This window comes from Hemiscyllium ocellatum, chromosome 1, assembly GCF_020745735.1.
Source record: "Hemiscyllium ocellatum isolate sHemOce1 chromosome 1, sHemOce1.pat.X.cur, whole genome shotgun sequence".
NCBI classification, from domain to species: domain Eukaryota; kingdom Metazoa; phylum Chordata; class Chondrichthyes; order Orectolobiformes; family Hemiscylliidae; genus Hemiscyllium; species Hemiscyllium ocellatum.
The window spans coordinates 146599109-146619551 of NC_083401.1; the positions used below are offsets into that span (position 1 = coordinate 146599109).

Below are 20443 nucleotides of genomic sequence, written 5' to 3' on the forward strand. Positions count from 1 at the left end.
TAAACCATCGAAGATATTTACACTCTCCCAAATTCTGACCATTCCTAAATTGAATTGTCTGTACCAATGATGGCCATGTCTTCGACTATCAAAAACTCTTTTCCTTAAACCTCTTTCCTTTGAGATTCCTTAAAAACGTCCCACATTAGCCAAGTTAACGTCTTCCTATATGATTTGGTGTCAAACGTTGCTCTACAATCTGATTCTGAAGTGCTTTACGGTGCTAAATTATATCAGGGTGCGCAACCTTTGCTCTAGTCACAGGGAAATCCAAGTTATTGGTCTCTACATGGATTGCAATAATGTTCACAAACACGGGCAACTCACAATTTTAATTCTGCTCTTGAAAACTGTCTCAAACTAGGCCAATATCTCAAGGCACTGAAAACAGCAGCCAATAATGCAAAACAAAAACAAGAACACAACTGGAAGCACTCGGCTGCATTTCTCAACACCAAATGATAGTATCAAGTTACTGCTTCTCAATGGGCAAAGTTCAAGGAACTATACCGAGTTGTTCCTTCCCATGTGCAATGGGCAAACTGCGAGTAACGATACCCAGTGAACGTGCCAAAGGCTAGGCCTCTCCCTGAAGGATGGGCTAAGCGCGAGCTGCACCAGGTGTAGCACAGGAGTCCACACCTGCGGGCACCGGGCTGACTGACAGTCGCGTGGGCCAATCACCGTCGGCGGAGCTTCATCGATTTGCAGGATGCGCATGCTCATGGAGAGAAAAAAAGACCCGGATTGAGGGATAGAAAGAGAAAGAGATAGACAAAGAAGCTAACACAGAGACAGAAAAAGAAAACGAGAAGGAGAAAAATAGAAGGGGAAAGAGAGAAAAAAGGAAGGAGATAGAGAGAAGAAGCCCCACGGAGCGGAATCGAGACCATGGCAGCGAACCAGGAGCCAGGTACTGGGACCGGGACGTCAGGCCTATCCCGGGGGGTGTCTCTGTTATTAGGGCCCGGGGTCACCTGGCATCGCCTCGTTCCTCCTGTTAGTGCCCACGCTCCCAGATGCTCGCTGTCTGGGAATCGGAATCACCTTCCAAGGCGGTGCTTGACCTCTCCGACCCCACTCACTCCCTCCCACCCCAATCCCTTCCCTTCCCTCACCCCCCCCCCCCCCCCCCCATCCCCACCCCATCCCCACCCCATCCACCCTATCCACCCTCCCATCGTGCCTTTTGTAATGTTATGAAATAAAACCCTATTCCAATTCAATTCACATTACTGTTTGAATTCAGAGAACTATGAAAGTCGCTTCTCTGCCACTGTGCGCCAGTGTAATAGTTACAAGCAAATAGCAAAATTGCTATTAAATGAATAAACCACAAATACAGCCACTATTTTAAGTAGCATACGGGTCAGACTGTTTCAGGAAGACAATGCTTCACTCGGTTTAGATAACATGGAGAATTCATACTGTTTAGGGTTTCACCTGAATCACTACACCTGTTGTGATGTTTGTACATCTTTGACACTAGATATTTATCTTTTATATGCAGCAAATTGTTGGCTCAGATTTTGCTAGGAGTGTAGAACAAATGCCTGATTTGTACTTGCCCATAGACTATTATTGGTGTTTTGTACATGTTTGCATCACCCAAACAGCAATGCCCTTTGCAAGGCAACAACTGTGTGTCCCCTTAAAATTGAAGAATCTTTAAAAAGCTGTGAGTCTGAAGCAGGAAGTACAAGAATGCTTATTTCAAGGTCAAATCAGGGACATGGGAGTCAAGTAGGAAAAAAATGATTTCATTGCGAGTCCACTGAGAGATGAAAGACATATGACTAGTGAGATTATTTCGTAGAGTGGTTGAGTTGGGATGTACTGTATTTTTAAATCGCAATTACAATATCTGTTACCTGGGAACAGATTTGGAGAGAAAATGAACTGGGGCAGTAGCGTTGAGCAGGGATAGTTTGGATACTGATATCTTGCAAACCCGAAGTTCATTTTGTTTTCCCATTTGGCATTTGATTTTAAAGTCTAATTTTAAATACTTTTTTATGGATTAGTCAACAACTAGAATATTGCATTTTTATTTTAAAATCACAACATTTTCTAAGGAAGCTTATACTCCAGTTTCACTAAATGAAGCATGTTAAGAGGGAAAGCAAGAGATGATTTGAGGGAATTGTATGCAATCCTAAAATTATTTTGTGCTAATATATTATGATCTGTGTCATCTATTTTCTGTATGTTTTGTTTTTAAATCATTAGATTCTGGAGAGATATCAGAGAATTGGAAAATTGCTAATCTGACACCCATATTCTAAAAGGGAGGCAAAAAGCGACCATCTATAGACCAGTTAGTCAAACAGCTATTGTTGGAAAAGTATTGGGATAACTTTATTAAGGAAATAGTAGCAGAGCATTTGGAAAATCATAAATCTAATCAGTCAGCATGGCTTCATAAAATGAAACTCATGCCTGATTAATATATTAGAGTTTTTTTTGAGGAAGTCTCAACCCAAGTGATTAGAGGGAAACTATTATGTGTTTTGTATTTGGTCTTCCAGAAGGCATTCAACAATACTTCAAATAAAGGTTAAGTCAGTGTTGGAGATGGTATGTTGTCATGGAAAGAGAATTGGCTCATAGGAAACAGCAAGTGGGGATAAGAGGTACTGTTTTAGGTTGGAGACAAGTGACTGGTAGGGTTCCAAAAAGATCAGTGCTGGGACTACAACTGTTTACAATAATATATTAATGCCGTCGGGGAGGGAAAGGAAAGGAAGGAAAGTCTCACTGATGATGTTACGTAGCGTGGTGACGAAACGTCTGCAAACAAACCTTTCAGTTTAGCGAGCAAACCTACATCCAGAACCTCACCTTGAGCTACAAATCTTTGCAAAACTTGCTAACTGTAGTGAAATTTGCATCAACACACAAATAGGTGGAAAAAGTGAGAGGGATACAAATGGCTCTCAGAAATATTAATAAGTTATTTGGGCAAAGTTTGTTAAAACATTAGCAAAGTCTTACCACACTGTTCAAAGTATTGGTAAGGTCACATCTTTGGAACTGTGAGTAGTATGGTCACCTTATTTCATTGGAAGCAGTTCAGCAAACATTCATTGAAATGATTCCTAGTATGGATGGATTGCCTTAGAGCAAAGGCTAAATAGATTGTGATTCTACTTTCTGGAGTTTAGAAGAATGAAGGATGATTTCATTGAAACAAAGAGGATTCTTAAGGGGCTTGACTGGGTAAATGCTGAGAGGATGTTTCTCCTCCTGGGCAAGTCTTGGACCAGAAGTCATAGTTGCAGAATACTGAGGTGAGACTAAACAGAGGATGACAATTGAGGGCCTTTGGAATTCCTTCCCACAGAGAAGGAGTCTTTGTGTATATTTAAAATTGAGATTTTTGATCATATCGTCGAATCCCTACATGTAGAAACAGTTCAACAAGTCCAACCAACCCTTGGAAGAGCATCCCACCTAGACCCATTCCCAGACCTTAGCCATGGAAACTGCAGAGTTACAGGGATAATGTCCCTAACCTACCCATCCCTGAACACTGTGGGCAATTTAGCATGGCCAATTCACCTAACTTGCACGTTATTCGACTGTGGGAAGAAATAGGAGTACCCAGCGGAAACACACGCAAACACTGGGAGAGTGTGCAAACTCCATGCACAGTTGCTTACGGTTGGAATCAAACCTTGGTTTCTGGTGCACTGAGACAGCAGTGCTCACCACTGAGCCACAGTAGAGGATTCAACGGTTATGGGGAAAGGTGAGGAAAGTCGACATCAGGAATGTCTGCCTGATCAGCCATGATCCTGTTAAATAGTAAAATGGGTTCAGTGGGCTCAATGACCTAATCCTGTTTTCTGTTTCTTTTGGAGTAAGATTAATTAATTGCCGATACAAACAAAAAAGGACCGTTTGAGCCTAAATTTGTGGTTAGTGGCTGAGTATCAGCACTCATTGCTGACCTCTGAAAGGTACTTGTAAAGTACTAGTAGTACATCTGGTGTGGATTCTCTCTTTTTAATTGTCAATTTGAATCTGGCACTGAGTTGAGAACATCTTCAGTGATGCGATCAAACCGGGTAAGCAGCCAATTACGTAGAAGAATGATCATAGACAGCAAATAGCATTCGCTTGTTACACATTTAGCTAATTCACTTCACTTCCTGGATATTAGAAACTGAAATGTAAACTGAGGAAAAATATACTAAGTAGCTGTAATGGAAATTATTCATCAGTACAAATAATAATTTTCCACCCTGGATCTCTGCGGGAAGCGAAGGAAGTGATTGCTGGGGCTCTTGTATCATTGATAGTCGCGGGTGAGGTGCCGGAAACTGAAGGTTGGCTAACGTGGTGCCACTGTTTAAGAAGGGTGGTAAAGACAAGCCAGGAAACTATAGACCAGTGAGCCTGACGTCGCTGTTGGGAAGTTGTTGGAGGGAATCCTGAGATACAGGATGTATATGTATTTGGAAAGGCAAGGACTGGTTAGGGATAGTCAACATGGTTTTGTGTGTGGGAAATCATGTCTCACAAACTTGATTGAGATTTCTGAAGAAGTAACAAAGAGGATTGATGAGGGCAGAGAAGTAGATGTGATCTATATGGACTTCAGCAAGGCGTTCGACAAGGTTCCTCATGGGAGACGGATTAGCAAGGTTAGATCTCATGGAATACAGGGAGAACTAACTATTTGGATACAGAACTGGCTCAAAGGTAGAAGGTGGTGGTGGAGAGTTGTTTTTCAGACTGGAGGCCTGTGACCAGTGGAGTGCCACAAGGATCAGTGCTGGGTCAATTACTTTTCGTCATTTGTATAAATGACTTGAATGTGAATATAAGACATCTAGTTAGTAAGTTTGCAGATGACACCCAAATTGGAGGTGTAGTGGACAGCGGAGAAGGTTACCTCAGATTACAACAGGATCTTGATCAGATGGGCCAATGGGCTGAGAAGTGGCAGATGGGGTTTAATTCAGATAAATGCGAGGTGCTGCATTTTGGGAAAGCAAATCTTAGCAGGACTTATACACTTCATGGTAAGGTCCTAGGGAGTTTGCTGAACACAGAGACCTTGGAATGCAGGTTCATAGGATAGTAAAGAAGGCATTTGGTATGTTTTCCTTTATCGGTTAGACTATTGAGTATAGGAGTTGGGAGGTCATGTTGCGGCTGTATATGATATTGGTTAGACCACTGTTGGAATATTGTGTGCAATTCTGGTCTCCTTCCTATCAGAAAGATGTTGTGAAACTTGAAAGGGTTGAGAAAAGATTTACAAGGGTGTTGCCAGGGTTGGAGGATTTGAGCTATATGGAGAGGTTGAATAGGCTAGGGCTGTTTTCCCTGGAGCGTCAGAGGCTGAGGGGTGACCTTATAGAGGTTTACAAAATTATGAGGGGCAAGGATAGGATAAATAGACAGTCTTTTCTCTGGCGTGGGTGAGTCCAGAACTATAGGGCGTAGATTTTGGGTGAGAGGGAAAGATATAAGATCTAAGGGGCAACTTTTTCATGCAGAGGGTGGTATGTGTATGAAATGAGCTGCCAGAGGAAGTGGTGAAGGCTGGTACAATTGCAGCATTTAAAAGGAATTTGGATGGGTATATGAATAGGAAGGGTTTGGAGGGATATGGGCTGGGTGCTGGCAGGTGGGACTAGATTGAGTTGGGATATCTTGTCGGCATGGACGAGTTGGATCAAAGGGTCTGTTTCCATGCTGTACATCTCTACAACTCTGACTGCAAGTTGTTCAGAAGGGGATCTGAATTGGTATATAGGCTAAAACCGTAGTTAACACCTCATTATCAATCCTGTTGTATTTCTGTGATATTCTGTGTTTATCTTTTTCAAAAATTTCCAACAGCAATAATAAACATAAGAAGAGTTAGTGCAATGATCTGAAAGTTGTTGACTATTACTAATAGCAGGGACATTAGTCAACAGTAAGCTCTGCAGTGTAATAGGAAATAAAGGATGGTGATTTTTCTGGGTTTTTTTGTGCTTAATTGCATGTCTGCAAACTTCATAACTTGCTGTGTGTCTCCAAAGGTTATCTGCAATGAATGCCGATGATTTTTCCATCATTACAACTGTAAAATAAAAAAAAAATAGATAGATAGATATAGATAGTTAAGGAAACTAATGCCCATCTACATTGCACATTCCAAAATACTGACAAAGACATGAAATGAAGCATCAAATTGCAGCATTTTTCTCAGGGCAAGGGAGATATTGGGAGAAACTTCATTAGCCCTCAAATATAATTTTTTTTTGACCTGCCTTGAGCTTGAATTGATTACTGTTCTGCCTTCATTATAGATTCTGACCAGTGTAAGAAATTATTTGTAGTCTTGTCACAAAGACCAAAAAGTGGTAAATGGAATTTAATCCAGAGAAGTGTGAGGCACAATTTCAAATTTTCATGTGATAAGAAATTTTAAAGTATCGTGAACTTTGAGGATAATGGTGCAGTACTTCAAAAGGTCCATCATATCTGCATTCGTGCTTTGAGCAGTTTACTTGTATTCTTAGAATAGATTAAATTAGATATAGTGTGGAAACAGGCCATTCGGCCCAACAAGTCCACACTGACCCACCGAAGCGCAACCCACCCAGACCCGTTCTCCTACATTTATCTCTTCACCTAACATGGCAGGCAATTTCACTTGGCCAGTTCACCTAACTTGCACATTTTTGGACTGTGGGAGGAAATCGGAGGAAACCCATGAAGACATGGGGAGAATGTGCAAACTCCATACAGTCAGTTGCCTTACTGTAACCCTGCATAATATTCCTTTTTAGTCATGTTTCATCGTGAATGTCTCAGTTAAACTTGCATCCATCATAGCGTCAAAGTGCAATCCAGGTCCTAACCACTCGCTGCGTGAAGATGTCTTTTCTCCTGTTGGCTTTTGTTTCCAGCTGATTGTTTGTTTGAAATTTGTAACTTTTCGTTTTCAATCTTTTCACAAATGAAGACAGTTTTATCCTATCTACTCTATCCACATGCTTCACGATTTCACGTACCCCATGGTTTTGAATTCCTCTATCAAAATATTTTCTGCACCCCATCCAATCCGATAGTGAATACAATATTTCAGTTGAGGTCAAACCAGTGTTTTGTACAAGTTTTAAAATGCCTTCCTTGCTTCTTCTGAAGAAGCCTAGGATACAATTTGTGTTATTAATAGCTCTGACAATTGCACCTTAACTTAGCAAAGATAAGTTTGTTATGCACTTACATACCCAGATCCCTCTCTTTTAACACCTTCAGAATTGTATCTTTTTATTATTATTATCTCCATATTATTTCTACTAAAATGAATCACGTCCCATTTCTCCATATTGAAAGTCATCTACACTATATTCCTTATTGATCAAAATGTTTCCAAATCTTTCTTTGGTTGAGAAGTCAATAATTACATTGTGGACTTGAACTAAGTTTTAGAAGGATTAAATGGGGTTAAGGTTAAAAAATCTAAAGCATGGTAGTAACCAGGAACATGTGGCTAGAGGCATAAAACATTTGTGTTTGCAGTGTTGTAATTTAGGAGGTTGCAGATTGGGAGCTGTACAGCTCTCCTTAATGGTATGGATAATGTTTGTTGGATTTCTTCCTTTTTCTTAAATTTTGAATGTATGTTTTTCCTTGAAATATCATTGATGCATTCAGGGTCATTTTTTCAATTGTCATCTTTTTGCTGCTTTTTCAATTTTGAGGTTAACAATTGCCATTTCCTCGGTTTTTATGTTGGTATGTGTTCCATATTTCTCTGAAAATAATGTGATTCCAGCAGTTAATTCAATGATGATTGAGAATACACAACAAGCATACAAAGTATTGGAGATTAGGTAAAAGAATTCAAAAGTAGAAAAGGTAGTTTTCTGAATATTCTTTTCTTGAGGCGAAATAATTCTAGCAGACCATGGCTAATAGTTTTGATTAAAGCAATTAATCTGCTTCTAGCTTCCAGTGAATATTTTCTATAACATCATCTGAAATATAATAGGAAGTGTACAATCGTTTCTATATATGAATTGAAAAAAAAGCCAAATTTACCTACTAAATATTATGATCATTGAAATTAAACAATTCATTATTTCAAATTGTGCTTCAAGAATGGGCTAGATTTTGAGGAGCGGTGCTCCGAAAGCTAGTGTGCTTCCAATTAAACTGTTGGACTATAATCTGGTGTTGTGTGATTTTTAACTAGATTTTGAAGCCTGCAAAAGTGTAAAACTTGCTGCTGACCTTGAAGAAAGCTGGCCACAATATGAGAGATAAGGACTTTGCCTTTACCAACTCTGACCAGATTTCAAACCTGACATCAAATCGGTGAAATTGTGAGGTGTTCAACAGCGATACTGTTATCAAGCAGCCTTTGTAGATATTTCTGAGCAAGTTGATTAGAAAATGCTATTACTCAGTTCTCAACCAGATGAGACTTGAATCCGGGCCTTCTGGTAGGGAAACTACCATGCACCACAAGAACCCTCAAGCAGTCTTTGTATTCCCATTACCAATAAGCTAACATGATAATAGGACTAATTACTCTTCATGTCTAACTTTAAAATGTGAAGTTAGTCCACTAATTGCCTCAGCTGCTATATAACTAAATATACTGTCAATATTGAGGTTTTTCTCGCATTAAAGATGTCGCTTTATTCCCAGTTGTCATTCAAGATGGTAAATCTGTTGAACAAAATGCAAATGGTAAGTAAACTTTTTACTTTGAAAGAAAATAGCGTCAACAGTATAACTTGCATTGCTTACTTTTGAAGGTTGTAATTATCAGTTCATTAGTTTTAAACAAAAAAATGTTTGAGGTCACTTCCCCATTTTTGAAAGCAGAGCTATGTCCGTTCTGATGTATTTCTCACTGCAAAATCAAAAACGTTTGGTCTGTTTGAACGTTGATATTGTTTGATCTCAATGCTCCAATTGAAGTAGTGCAGCTCATACCTCAAGCTGGACAATGAGGAAACTGAACTAGCATCTGTAGTCATTTTAACTGAAATATTTAACAATTGATTGTTGAGTTAGTTTAGTTGTCTTACACTAATGAATGTTTTTGTTGCCTAGGAAATACAGGAGTAAGACCAGGCCATTCAGCCCTATTTATCAGTCTGTCTCTTGAACTTAAGCTGGAACAAAAGTAGTCTATTCAGCCCATCGAGTTTGCTCTGCTATTCAATGAGATTGTAGCTGATCTGGTAATTCTCAACTCTGCTTTCCTGCCCTTTTCCCATAACCATTATTGATTAAAAATCGACCTATCTCAGCCTTGAATATATTTAAAAACACAATCCCAATCGTCCTCTATGGCAAGGAATTCCACAAATTCCCTACTCTAAGTGGAAAAAATTCCTCTCACGTCTATTATGTCAATAATCCTAACTCTGAGATTATGTCCTCTGGTCTTAGGCTTTTCTGCAGGAGGAAACAACCTCTCAACACCTATTCCATCAAGCTCCCTAAGAATCCTGTACATTTCAAAAAGATCAATTCTCATTTTTTAAACTCCTTGGAATATAGACCCACCTGCTCAGTCTCTCCTTATAAAATCCTCTGCCCTCAGGATCAACCTAGTAAACCTTCTCTTGCCTGCCTCCAAAGTCAGTGTATCTTTGTTGTGGTTCTGTTCGCCGAGCTGGTAGTTTGTGTTGCAAACGTTTTGTCCCTTTCTAGGTGACATCCTCAGTGCTTGGGAGCCTCCTGTGAAGCGCTTCATGGGCTATTAAGTAGCCATCTATATATTGTATCCAGTGCTTTGCCTTTATCTATCCTGCTTCTTATTACCACCTTTTTAAAAACAGGTGCATAGTTGCTTGAAAATGAAGTCACAGACAGGATGGTGAGCGCATTTGGCATGCTTGCCTTCATTGGTCATAACATTAAGAAAGGAGTTGGGATGTTATGTGGCTGTACAGGACATTGATGAGGCCACTTTTAGAATACTGTGTACAGTTCTGCTTGCCCTTCTATAGGAAGATATTGTTAAATTTCAGGGTGCCGACTGGAGGGTTTGAGCTATGGGGAGAAGCTGAATAAGCTGGGATGTTTTTCCCCTGGAATGTCAGAAACTGAGAGGTGACCTTATAGAGGCTAATAAAATCATGATTACAGTGAATAGCCAAGGTGTTTTTCCTAGGATGGGGTGGCCCAAAACTAGAGGGAATAGATTTAAGGTGAGAGGGGAAAGATTTAAAAAGTACCCAAAGGATGACTTTTTTCACATAGAGGGTGGTGTGCGTATGGAGCAAGCTGTCAGAGAAAGTGGTGAAGGTGTGTACAGTTACAGCATTTGTAAGCATCTCAATGCATATTTGAATGGAAGGATTTGGAGGATGTGGGCCAAATGCTGGCAAATACGACTAGGTCAGATTTGGATGTCTAGTTGGCACGGATGAGTTGGTCCGAAGGATCTGTTTCTGTGCTGTATAACTCTGGCATGATTTCCCCCTCATCTGCTGAATTTGCTTGAGTATATAATGGGTTTCTAAGTGCTCTGCTACTACATCCTTTATAATTGATTCTCACATTTTCCCAACGATGGGTGTTAAGCTAACTGGTTTGTAGTTATTTTGCTCTCCTTCCCCTTTTTTTGAATAAATCTGTTGCATTGATAGTTTTCCAATTCTCTTGTGCTTTTCCAGAATTAAAGGATTCTTGGAAGACTATTGTGCATCCACTATCTCCGTAGCTACTTTTTAAAAATATCCTAGCATTATGGCCAAGGGACTTGAGGAGCCTTTAGGCTTATTAGTTTCCCTAGTTCTTTTTCACTAGCGATAGTTAGTGTACTCATTTCCTTATCCTCTATTTACCTCTTTCTCTTAGACGGCTGGAAAATATGAAGCCTTCAAAAATGAGATGACGAGTCCAGAAACAGTGTTCGAGTGAAGGGTAAGGCTTGTAGGTATAGGGAGTGCTGGATGACTGAAAAATTGAAATTTTGGTCAAGAATAAGAAAGAAGCATGTGTCAGGTATAGATAGTAGAAATCAAGTGATTCCCGAGAAGAGTATAAAGGAAGTTGGAGTATACTTAAGACTGAATTCAGGAGGGCAAGAAAGGGACATGAAATAGCTTTGGCAAATAGGATGAAGGAGAATCCAAATGGATTTTACAAATACATTAAGGACAAAAGGATAACTAGGGAGAAAATGGCACGTAAAGGCTGATAAATTCTCGGGACCTGATCAGGTGTACCCTGGAATTCAGGGAAGCTCAGGAAGTGATTGCTGAGCACTTTGCTGAAATATTTGTATCATCAATGGCCACAGATGAGGTGCCTGAAGACTGGAGATTGGCTAACATTGTGAGAATATTTGAAAGGCTGGTGAGTCTGACATTGGTGAACAAGTTGTAGGAGGGAACCTGGTGGGACAGGTTTTGAAAGGCAGGGTTAGTTAGGGTTAGTCAGCATGGTACAAGAGAAATTGTGTCACACAAACTTGATTGAGGTTTTTGAAGAAGTTACTAAGAGGATTGAGGGCAGAGTGGTAAACATGATCTGTATGGACTTCAGTAAGGCGTTTGACAAGGTTCCTCATGGCAGACTGGTTAGTAAGGTTAGTTTATCTGGAATAGAGGGAGAACTAGCTATTTGAATATAGAACTGGCTCGAATGTGGAAGACAGGGTAGTGGTGGAGAGTTGCTTTTCAGGCTGGAGTCCTGTGACCAACGGTGTGCCACAAGGATTGGTGCTGGATCCACTGCTTTTCGTCATTTTTAATAAATTATTTGTATGTGAACATAGTAGGTGTGGTTGGTAAGTTTGCAGATGGCACAAAAATTGGAGGTGTAGTGGACAGCAAAGAATATTACCTCCCAGTTTACAATGGGATTTTGATCAGATGGACCAATGGGCTGAGGAGTGGGAGATGGAGTTTAATTTAGGTAAATGTGATGTGCTGCATTTTGGAAAGGCAAATCAGAGCAGGACTTATGTGCTTAAAGGTAAGGTCCTGGGTGTGTTGCTGAACAAAGAGACCTTGGAGTGCAGATATATATTCCTTGAAAGTGGAATCGCAGGTAACCCGGATAGTGAAGGAGGCATGTAGTATGCTTGCCTTTTATTGGTTCGTGCATTGAGTATAGGAGTTGGGAGGTCTTATTGTGATTGTACAGGACATTGGTAAGGCTGTTTTTGGAACACTGTGTGCAGTTCTGGTCTCCCTGCTATAGGAAGGATGTTATGAAACCTGAAAGGATTCAAAAAGAAATATACAAAGATGTGCCAGGGTTGAAGGGTTTGAGCTATAGGTAGAGGCTGAATAAGCTGGGGCTGGAGCATGGAGCCTGAGGGGTGACCTAATGGAGTTTTATATAATCATGAGGGGCATGGATAGAGTAAACAGACAAGTCTTCTGCTTTGGTTAGGAGTGTCCAAACCTAGAGGGCATAGGTTTAAGGTGAGGGTAGAGATATTTAAAAGGGATCTAAGGGGCAACATTTTCACGCAGACGGTGGTGCATGTATGGAATAGGCTGCTGGAGGAAGTGGTGGAGGCTGGTACAATTACCTGCCTGCCCCCCTGATTTACCTTTCTAAAATGCAGAACCTCGCATATATCGAAATTAAACAGCAGCTGTTACTCTTCAGCCCATTGGTCCATCTGATCAAGATCCTGTTCTGTTCTGAGGTAACCTTTGCTGTCCACTGCACCTCCAACTTTTGCAACTTTTTCATGCAGAGGGTGGTACATGCATGGAATAAGCTGCCAGAGGAGTGGTGGAGGCTAGTACAATTACAATATGTAAAAGGCATCTGGATGGGTCTATGAATAGGAAGGTTTTGAGGGATGTGGGCCAAATGCTGGCAAATGAGACTACATTAATTTATGATGTGAAAGTGCCGGTGTTGGACTGGGGTGGACAAAGTTTAAAAATCACACAACACCAGGTTATAGTCCAACAGGTTACAAACCTTTGGAGTGCTGCTCTTTTGTCAGATAGCTAGCTACTTGTGTATTCTGTTGGTTTGTCCTATGTAATGGTGTATGTTTTTTTTAAATCACATGCATCCTGCATGTTGTAGAACTCCAAAAGCTTGTAAACTGTTGAACTATAACCTAGTGTTGTGATTTTTGACTAGATTAATTTAGGATATCTGGTCAGCATGAATGAGTTTGACCGAAAGGCTGTCATTAGTCCCAGCTTGATCTGCTGATGCCTGTTATACAAACAGCATCAAGAAGACACTGTGCCCCCCGTAAAACACTGATCATCTTGCTCTATATTAGAAATATCTCAGAACTAACAATGAAACCTCTCTGTTCTCTGGAAATAATGATAGCACACAAATCCACAGCACACTTTGCCAGCTACTATCCAGGACAAAAGATCCTATACTTACAAAATGCAGGACGAATGTGATTTAAAAAAAAATACACCATTACATAGGACAAACCATCAGAATACACAAGCATCAACTTGCACTAAAATGACACAACCAGTTGTCACAGTGAAGGACACCATTTTGTTACTGGGACGGCCAAAACAAAGTCAAGCTCAGGAATTCCTGGAGGCCTGGTATTCATCCGCTGGTTCCATAAATAAACACCAGCCCCATCTACAAACCACTACAGTGCAAACTGAAAGTAGAGCCTCCCGCCACAACAGACCACTATATAAATTCGGGGCAGATTGCAACGATAGCACTTCACCCGGAGGCTACACAGCACTGAAGATGTCATCCAGGAGGGAGACAAAATGTTTTCAAGAAAATCAAGCAGCTCAGCAAACCAACTAACAACTTTAACTCCAACACGAACTATAGATCTTCACTAAAATCTATTTAAGGGGCCTATAGTGTACTCGCGGCAGTATGATTGGCCTCATTTGGGGAGCTTTCTCAGACGTCATTCTTCTTTTGATGCAATTGATTCCTCGATCAATGTTGCAATATTCCTTCCTCATTTCCCCCCTTACCAGTCTCACCTGAAGACTCTATAAACTGGAATACTGAGCAGATAATCCTGTCCCCTTCTCAGCCATTTCTTGATAGCAATTACATCATACCCCCATGTTTTAACTTCTGCCCTCAGCTCATCTGCCTTTTTTGTCAGACTCCTACACTAAAATAACCATCGAATCTTGCTAAACTTCCTTGTGCCTTAACTGGCTGATAATTTCCATGCCTCCGTGACCCCCTTGCTGTTTCCACTAATTTTAGCTGTTCATTTCCCCGATTTGGACATTTTCTTTAGGATCCCACCTACCTGCCAAGTTACTTTAACCCCACCCAACAACACCAGCAAACCCCCTGCAAAGATGCTAATCCCATTCTGGTTCTGGAGTAACATGTCCACCTTGTATTGGTCCCATCACCCCAAACATGATCCCAAATGTTGCAGAAATCTAAAGCCTTCCCTCCTGCACCAACTCCCCAGCAAAACGTTCGTTCCTATTGCTATATTTATTAGCAAGTGGCACTAAAATCCTTTTGAGTCTTGTTTAATCTATTTCCAACTCCCTTGAAGGACCTCATCCACTTTTCCAGCTATCCCATTGATATGATCTCTATCTGTACCCCCTTCAAAATGCACTGCAGCCATTCAGTGCCAGTGTCCTTTACTGGTTTCACTGCTTCTGTTCTAACAAGTAAGTTTCTAACTTTGGTATATCTTTTTACGCATGGATGGTTTTGCACAGAATTTGTCAGTGATAACTTAAAGAAATATTTGGATGGCTTATCTATAAGTTAACAAATTTGTTTTTCTTGTGGTGCTACTAATTATGGGAATCATATGAGATCTGATATATTGTTACTGTCTACCTTTTGTGCTTTTATTAAATCAGTGTGGTTAGTTTTACTTCTGCCTACAGATTTCCATAGTATTTGTATAACTCCAGAATAATGTAAGGGTATATTATAAGTGATCTTGTGCTAATTTATTGAACTAAATCTAGAGTCATAAAGGTTTTCTTTGGTGTCGGGGTACTGTGACAGTAGAAGATAACGAGTTCACAGTTATTAGATTAGATTACTTACAGTGTGGAAACAGGCCCTTCGGCCCAACAAGTCCACACCGACCCGCCGAAGCGCAACCCACCCATACCCCTACATTTACCCCTTACCTAACACTACGGGCAATTTAGCATGGCCAATTCACCTGACCCGCACATCTTTGTGACTGTGGGAGGAAACCGGAGCACCCGGAGGAAACCCACGCAGACACGGGGAGAACGTGCAAACTCCACACAGTCAGTCGCCTGAGTCGGGAATTGAACCCGGGTCTCAGGCGCTGTGAGGCAGCAGTGCTAACCACTGTGCCACCGTGCCGCCCACTTTTTCATTTAGCTGTTAGACTGCCATCTGATGGAGCCCAAAAAATCCACAATAACCAAAATTCATATTACCTCCCACTACAAGATTTTAGCAGCACAAAATTTGCTCCTAATTTAAAAAGTATGGTTGGCCCAGATCATTGCATTTGGAATTTGGTGTTAATGGGAAAGTGTGAGGTTATGCAGAAGGATATGGGGCATGGACTATTTTCTAAATGGGGAAAGGGTTTGCACCAGTTTTCCCCCCCTCAATCCAAAAATGTGCAGGTTAGGTGAATTGATCATGCTAAATTGCCCGTAGTGTTAGGTGAAGGGGTAAATAGAGGGGAATGGGTTTGGGTGGGTTGCGCTTTGACAGGTTGGTGTGGACTTGTTGGGCCGAAGGGCCTGTTTCCACACTGTAAGTAAACTAATCTAAGTCTGAAGCACAAAGGGATTTAAGAAAATCCTAAATTAGGACTCTTCACCTTAACCTTCAGGTTCATTTTGTAATTAGGAAGGCAAGTTTAACGTTGGCAGTCATTTCGAGAATGCTAGAATACAAGAGCAAGGATGTACTGCGTAGGCTGTGTTAAGACTCTGGTCAGACTACATTTGGAAGATTTGAGAGTAGTTTTGGGCCTTTGATCTCAGGAAGGATGTGCTGGTGTTGAAGCGGTCCAGAGGAGGTTTACATGGATGATCTTGGGAATGAAGGCTTGTTATGTGAGAGGATCGGTTGAGGACTCTGATACTGCACTTAATAGAGTTTAGAAAGATAAGGGGGGATCTCACTGAAACTTCTCGAATATTGAGAGGCCTGGGTAGAGTAGCATAGAGATGATTCTGTTACTAGAGACTAGAACCCAAGAGTGCAATTGGAGTGGAGGGACAAACCTTTGAGTTGAGAAGAGGAATTTCTTCAGCCAGAGCATGGTGAATCTATGAAACTCATAGCTACCACAGCCTTCTGTGGCAAAGTCATTCAGTGTATGCACGATAGACAGGTTCTTGGTTAGTGTGGAAATCAAAGGTTATTGGGAGAAGGCAGAAGAATGAGGTTGAGCAATGCATCAGCCATGTGGGTGCAGAATGCTGACTCAGTGCTAAGCACTCAGTTTCAAAGTGTCAGGGGTCTGGATTCAATTCCAGCCTTCAGTGACTGTGCAAGCTCCACACAGACATTCTCCATATGTCTGTGTGGGAATTCCAGTTTCCTCCCACAGTCCACAGATGTTCAGGTTCGGTGGATTAGCTATGCTAAATTGTCCAGAGTAGCCAGATGTGCAAGTGAGGTGGATTAGCCAAGGTAAATTCAGGGTGACAGGGAGCTGAGTTTTGGTGAGATACTCAATGGGCCGAACTGTCTCTTTCCACACTGTAGGGACTCTATGATGAAGTGGTTGAATCGCATAGTCCTGCTCCTAATTCTTATGGTTTTTTTTAGTTCGAGTGAGAAGGGCAACACTACTGATGCAGTGAGTCTCATTAATTGGTAAACTATATAAGCTTTCCCAAATTTGTTCCTGGCTGTAATTAAATCTTCCCGGTCCTGAAACAGGATATTATTTCTATTCTGTAACTGAGGAAGGTATGATCAATTTCCCCTGCCGTAACCCCTCTGTTCTCGTTGGAGGTTAGTTATTTATGCACTTCGTTTTAGACCTGCTTCCCCATTTATTTCCTGAGGTCTCCTCTTTAGTTTGGTTGCAGACTTTTTTCTGGTATTGTAGTTCTTCTGAAAGTGTGGTTAAGTTTATGTTCTCAATGCCCCTCTATGGCATGTTATTTCTAAACTAAAATTAATTGCGATCAAACTTTGTCATGAAATTTGATGCAGGAAATGTTAAGATGTTGGAGAATTCTTGAAGTACTGATTATTGATTATATTATTTTAATGTAAGGATCCTGCAAGGATCAAGCAGCTAATGCTTGCATTCCACAAATACAAATCTCCAAATGTACGTTATTGTAAGTTTGCACTGATGGTAAATTTCTTCTTTTTTTCAGTTGTCTGTGAAGTCGATTTTCCAACAATTCTGCGAAGGTATCAAATGCTTTTAAATGTAACATTTTACAGTTTTAAAATAAAACAATTATATTATATTCACATTCACTTTGAAATTGAAGTCATTTCAGACCAGTTTGATGGAGAGGGAAATGCCACAGAGGGTTGCCAACTCTGTATTCCTGATGGTTTCTTCACATGACCTCTCAACTGCACACCCACTGTTGGTCCTTCTTTCAGGCACACAGCCTATTTTTGCCAATTGGACAATTGACTGACTCTTTATCTTATTGGATATTCTTACTGAAAAAGCCTTTCCCATCCTATTTCTGTTATTTGCTAATTATAATCAAATTTTTGAAAAGGTAAAAGTGTATAATTTTGTTCAAACCCTTTATGGTATACAGTAATGGCAAAGTAGCAAACATTTAAGATGATTGGTAGAAAAATTAGAATGTACGTAAAATTTCTTCATCTAGAGTATAATGGGTCTCTGGAATTTGCTCGCTGAGGCAGAAACACTCAATTTAAGAGGAACCTGGATCTGAACCCGAAGTGCAGGGCTACAGATCAGATGCTGGTGATGGGATTAAAATAAGTGGCCAGTTTATTCAGTTGTTACAGACATAAACAGGCTGAATGCCACTTTCGTTGCTGTAATGATTTGATTTTAATTACTGAAACTTAATCTTCAATTCTGGAGGATTGATCATGGGCATAAATGAAGTAATGTCGCTCAGACTATGACTCACCCATGGATGATCACTCACAAGCACCAATTTAACTTCAGATGTTGCCAAAAAATTTGAATTAATAACTCATTAAAAAAATCAGTATGAGGAGTTTTACATTTATCATGTTTCTCCAAATCAGTTAAGGCTAGCTTTTTCATTTTGCTTATTCTTCCCATTCACTAACAACTATACAAATTGCTCCATAGTGATTGATCCTTGCGCAATTAATTCAGTGCTGAAGAATCAGAAACTGCAGGCAATTAAATACAGCAGTAAATATACAACTAAATTCGTCAGTATACCACTAAGACATTTTTGAAGGATTTTATTGATGGTCTAAGGGGAGTTTGAAGCAAAATACAAACTTTTAACATTTTTATATAGATAAAAATTGGAAATCAGATGTTAAAACTATCTTTCGTACTTAATATTGAAAGTCAAATTCCTTGGCTTGGTATAGCATTTCCTGCATGTTTTAATGTTTCTTTCAGCAACATTCATATTTTCTATTTTATAAGAAGAATTAGCAAGGTATTATTTATTGTGTACTTGTTCAAAGTGATCATGAATGGAGTGGGAATATGCTTAGTTAAATAGAGAATGACAGGATTATATCAGAAATAGTGAGAAATGATTAAAATCAATCTGAGAAAGAAATATGCCATTTTTCCCTGGTCTTGCCAATAGTAATTCTGGATCCTAGCAATATGGTTGCCTCTTAATTGCCCTCTTAAATGCCTAGCAAGTTACTCTATTGAAAGCAACAAATGCTAGCAATATTCATACCTTGTGAATGATATGAATTAAAGCAAGATCATGTTTGTTCTTCAATAAATCAGTGCAGAATTCGGCAGGAAGGGTAGAAAAGAAACCTATTTTATAAATTTTGAGAGATTGCAGAACTTTGAGACACAGAGATCTGGGTGTCCTGGTACCATAAAAAATCAGCATAGAAGATGGTCATAAGCCCATTCACAGAGCTCATGGCAGATCTGATAATCCTCAACGTTTTGAATCACAAACTTAGTGTGCAGGTACAGCAAGCAATTACAAAGTCAAATGGAATGCTATTGTATATAATGCATGGGAATGGAATGAAAATAAGGACTTTTTTCACTAAGGTAATATAGGATGAATGGCATAACAGGCTTGAGGATGAAATGACATTCCAGCTCCCAACCACTAGGTTCTTATAGTCATAGAGATGTACGGCATGGAAACAGACCCTTGTCCAACTTGTCCATGCCAACCAGACAACCCAACCCAATCGAGTCCCACTTGCCAGCATCTGGCCCATATCCCTCCAAACTCTTCCTATTCATATACCCATCCCGATTTCTTTTAAAAGTTGCAATTGTACCAGCCTCCACCACTTCCTCTGGCAGCTCATTCCATACACACACCACCCTCTGTGAAAAAGTTGCCCCTTAGGCATGTTGATAAATGAGCATGTATTTCAAGTATTGAGTTTTTTTTTTGCAAAAAGCATCTTAACCTTGAATGTAAAAGAAGGCATGCATTTTAAGTGGATGGTTATAAACATAATCTGTTGTAACCTGTTACATTTAAAACTTGGAGGGTTAATCTTGCTAGATTTTTTTTTCCTTCATGGTAAACATTTCACCAATAAGAACTAAAGAATTAATCACAGAACATGTTTGCTTGTAAAACTCTTTTAATTAGAACATAGAACATAGAAGGATACAGCGCAGTACAGGCCCTTCGGCCCTCGATGTTGCGCCGACCGAATCCTACCTAACCTATACTAGCCCAATAACTTCCAAATGCCTATCCAATGCCCGCTTAAATGACCATAAAGAAGGAGAGTTCACCACTGATACAGGCAGGGCATTCCATGAACTCTCAACCCGCTGTGTGAAGAATCTACCCCTAACATCTGTCCTATACCTACCACCCCTTAATTTAAAGCTATGTCCCCTAGTAACACCTGACTCCATTAGCGGTAAAAGGTTCTTAGTATCTACCCTATCTAAACCCCTAATCATCTTATACACTTCTATCAGATCTCCCCTAAACCTTCTCTTCTCCAATGAGAACAGCCCCAAGTGCCTCAGCCTTTCCTCATAAGATTTTCCTACCATTCCAGGCAACATCCTGGTAAACCTCCTCTGCACTCGTTCTAAAGCTTCCACATCCTTCCTATAGTATGGCGACCAAAACTGCACACAATACTCCAGATGAGGCCTCACCAGAGTCTTATACAACTGCAACATGACCTCAGGACTCCGGAACTCAATTCCTCTGCCAATAAAGCCCAGTACACCATATGCCTTCCTCACAGCACTATTTACCTGGGTGGCAATGGAATCTTTAAGAAAAGAAAATCAAAATTATGATATATCATGTAGAGGATAAGCTACATAATGAAGTATCTTGAGTAAAACTAGGCAGCACTGAGAAGAGTGCAATTAAGA

The 20443-nt window shown here is 40.2% G+C and overlaps 1 protein-coding gene across 2 annotated transcripts in view; it reads left to right on the forward strand.

The window, feature by feature from the left end:
- Nucleotides 1–714: 714 nt before the first annotated feature.
- The window catches only part of LOC132816774 (caspase-6-like), a 33678-nt gene continuing 13949 nt past the window's right edge, over nucleotides 715–20443 (forward strand). The window contains exons 1-3 of one of the 2 annotated variants that reach the window (XM_060826709.1): nucleotides 715–913; nucleotides 8665–8706; nucleotides 17277–17313. In XM_060826709.1, the coding sequence (XP_060682692.1) occupies nucleotides 892–913; nucleotides 8665–8706; nucleotides 17277–17313 (101 nt within the window). In that variant the 5' untranslated portion in view covers nucleotides 715–891. The remainder of the gene's footprint in view (nucleotides 914–8664; nucleotides 8707–17276; nucleotides 17314–20443) is intronic. The other variant, XM_060826718.1, reaches the window with a different exon arrangement.